Consider the following 3,359-nt stretch of genomic DNA (forward strand, 5'->3'; position numbering starts at 1 on the left):
ACCTCTGGCACCCGTGCCATAGGTTTGCCACCACTGTTATAGGTCCAAGGGATAAGTCGGGTGGGTGGGTGGGTAGGTGGCAGAGGTTTTTATGCCTGGTTTAAAGGGTGCAAAGGTGGTCTGCTTGCTGTCACTTCTGATTGTGTCAAATAAGACCTCTCGCACAGCATTATAAAACAGGCATAAATTCATTCTTTTTTCCCACTTAACGCTGACGTGCGTAACTAGGATGGCGCTCTTACTGCGCCACGTAAAAACACAAGCAGTCAGAACGAAGAACGAAACCAGGTTTAATTCTGTGCCCGAGTTAACTCCCGAGTTGTGGCACCTTACAGTCTGAATCGCAGATGCTTTGGTAGCCCTCGGCTGAAGTGATGGGCAGTGTGGGCCAGGCAGAAGTGAATCATGACTGCTCCTCAAGAATCTGGCAAAAAAAAGACACGCAGGATTGTAGCATTAGTTGTGTAACTGTAAATCCCAGATTAAAGGCCTGTCCTTGTTGCACCCTTTCCAAGGAAAAGCTGGCCCTTGGTAAAGAAATATTTTCTTTGACATTGGCAAAGTCTTTGATCCAGGCTCAGCCTTTCCAGGTGAAGTAATAATAATAATAATAAAGTTGGAAGGGACCTTGGAGGTCATCTAGTCCAACCCCCTGCTCAGGCAGGAAACCCTATACCATTTCAGACAAATGGTTGTCCAGTCTCTTCTTAAAAACCTCCAGTGTTGGAGCATTCACAACTTCTGGAGGCAGGTTGTTCCACGGGTTAATTTTTCTAACTGTCAGGAAGTTTCTCCTTAGTTCCAGGTTGCTTCTCTCCTTGATTAGTTTACATTCTGTAAGCAGGTTTTAGCTGGGTTAATACCTTGCACTGAACCACAGATTATCTGGATTCAGACAACACACAAAGATTGCTGTCCCAGTTGACCAACCACAAGGCTCTAAGGCTAAGCCAAAAATCTGGTGTGTGAATCCTGGTTTTGACCAAGCACCGCTCAGCTCTCTCTCTTGTGTCCTCGCCAGTCGGAGGAAAGTTGCTTCTGAATATAGGTCATCCTCGGCTTACAACCGAGCGTCAAATTTCTGTGGCTTGCGTGTTCAGGGAGTTTTGCCCCATTTTATGACCTTTCTTGCAACAGTCGTTAAATGAATCACTGCAGTTGTTTAGCTAGTAGCACGGTTGTTAAGTGAATTTGGCTTCCCCCGTTCACGTCGCCTGTCAGAAGGCTGCCAAAGGGGATCACATATAACCATAACTGTCATAAAAAGAAGTCAGTTGCCAAGGGTCTGAATTTTGATTGTGTGAATGCCAGAACGGCTGTGTGAAAAATGGTCATAAGTCCCTTTTTTTCAGTGCCATTGTAACTTTGAACGGTCACTAAACAAAAGTGTTGTAAGCCGAGGAAGCTGTATTTTGAGCCCTCCTGGCATGGCTTCTTACTAGGGTAGTCTCCTTCTCTGACCCACTCAGCCTCCTTCAACCCGTTGCCCCCAAGTGGCGTTGGGACCGCAGCGCCCAGAATTCCCACTCAGCACTCACCTTTGGGATTCTGGGACCTCATCCTCCCAGATGCTCCTGTACATGTGAAGAGTGCATTGGAGTCTTGTAGGAACACTGGGACAAAGAAAGGAGTGAATATCAGTATATTTTTCTTCCTCTGGCTGCCCTCCCATCCTTACCTGGAAGCTCCAGGTGATCATCTGAGCTTCGGCTGACCTTCTGTCTCTGGGGAAGGAATCGGATGATCCACCTCCAGCCCCTCCCTGGGTGGATCATCCCCTTCCCACTTTTAGAAGCAGCCCCCCAGATTTAGATGTTGCTGCCGTCCAGCCACAGAGGTGACTGGCTAAGGCTGGGTTTTTATTTATATATATATATATATTTGTGGCAGCCAGGGATCATTTTTCCTACATTCATTATTCAGACTTTTGCTTCTGGCCTTGGCGAATGCACGTCCGAGACCTTTTGAAATTGGAAGGGTGGAATTCAACCCAAGATCGCCTGGCTTGGATTGCTGTTTCGCTCCTGTCTTGATGGGTCTAAGAAAGAACTGAAATTAAAAGGAATGCAACTATAAAAAAAAAACACAGCCCTGGGAAATCTATTCAGCAGGAGTGGGGGAAAATGAAGAGTGAAATAATTATTGATCCCTTTAAAAGCGATCAAATTATGACGGTACTGTGTTGATATTAATAAACTAGAATAGATATTCCATCTGTTGTGTTTAGGCCTGTCGTCCTTTAGTGGCTGGTGTGTGCACAGAAAAAGGTAATTAATTCTGTAGCGTAGCAGCCAGAAACCCCTTTAAAATTGGGCTTTCCAAAATGGACGGGCTGCGTTGGCAAAACTTGAGCTTACGGTTACCTAGCTTCGTATTCATGAGGGCCAGAAACCTGGTTTTTCTTCACAGAACAGGCTGATCACCCTTCCTCTCCTTTTTACAAAAGTGGCAGAGCTGGCTCGACATCCGAAGACTGCAAATTTTCAGGGTCTCCTTTCAATCTTCCTCCCTCGCACGGAACCGATTGTAGGAGGACACAACTTCCCTTACAATTTTTGTTTTTTTTTAATTGTTCCGGTGGCAACAATTAAAAAAAAAGTTTTTCTTCTTCCTTTTCTTTTTAAACCTTCCCTTTTCCCCTCTTCCCTCACAGCCTGTTCCCGTTGTGACTCGCTCCTTCCCCAGCAAAAGCGACTCCAGACGAGGCCGATGGAGGATCCCGACAACCGGACCGAAGTGGTCCTGCTGGCCTGCGGCTCCTTTAATCCCATCACCAACATGCACCTTCGGCTCTTCGAGCTGGCAAGGGATCACCTGCAGGAGACAGGTAAAACTGGGTGTGTGTGTGTGGGTGTGTGTTCGTCGCCAGCCACGACGGAGGTGGGCCTTGTGGTCCAATGGGCCAGTTGCCCCTCTCACCCAATGCTTTGGACTGCAACTCCCATTATCCCCAGTCTGTCTAGACTGGACGATAAGACCTACGGCGGGGCGTATCTGGAGGGGGGACGTTGCTGTGGATGTTTCTGAAAAGGAAGCCGTTGCCTCCATAAGTCTCCCTTTTCTGCCTTCTCTCATATTCCACGCCAGGGCAGGTTGGATTTGATGGCAACCAAGCCCTTTGCAATTAATTGCCTGGCTGCAACTCTTTTGGCTCTGGTGCTTTTCTTTCCCAATTTCTAAAGGCACCATGGGTTCCGTTTTCACTCTTTCTGTGCCGGAAATACATGAGTAATAATGAATAGGAACCACAGGCAGTTGCAATGCATGGCTATATTTTTAGCCTCCCTTCCCTCCCTCCCTCCCCCTCTCCCTCCCCGTCTCCATCGGCCTCTCCCTCCTCCATCTCCTTCCTTCCTTCC

General features: G+C 47.5%; 1 protein-coding gene across 1 annotated transcript in view; it reads left to right on the forward strand.

Moving 5' to 3' along the window:
* Positions 1-2,681: 2,681 nt before the first annotated feature.
* The window catches only part of LOC107301522 (nicotinamide/nicotinic acid mononucleotide adenylyltransferase 1-like), a gene marked incomplete at its 3' end in the record, with an annotated part of 2,951 nt that continues 2,273 nt past the window's right edge, over positions 2,682-3,359 (forward strand). The window contains exon 1 of the mRNA XM_015830732.1: positions 2,682-2,827. Coding sequence (XP_015686218.1) covers positions 2,710-2,827 — 118 coding nt within the window. The remainder of the gene's footprint in view (positions 2,828-3,359) is intronic.

This window comes from Protobothrops mucrosquamatus, unplaced genomic scaffold (assembly GCF_001527695.2).
Source record: "Protobothrops mucrosquamatus isolate PMUCROS unplaced genomic scaffold, P.Mucros_1.0 scaffold13872, whole genome shotgun sequence".
NCBI lineage: Eukaryota > Metazoa > Chordata > Lepidosauria > Squamata > Viperidae > Protobothrops > Protobothrops mucrosquamatus.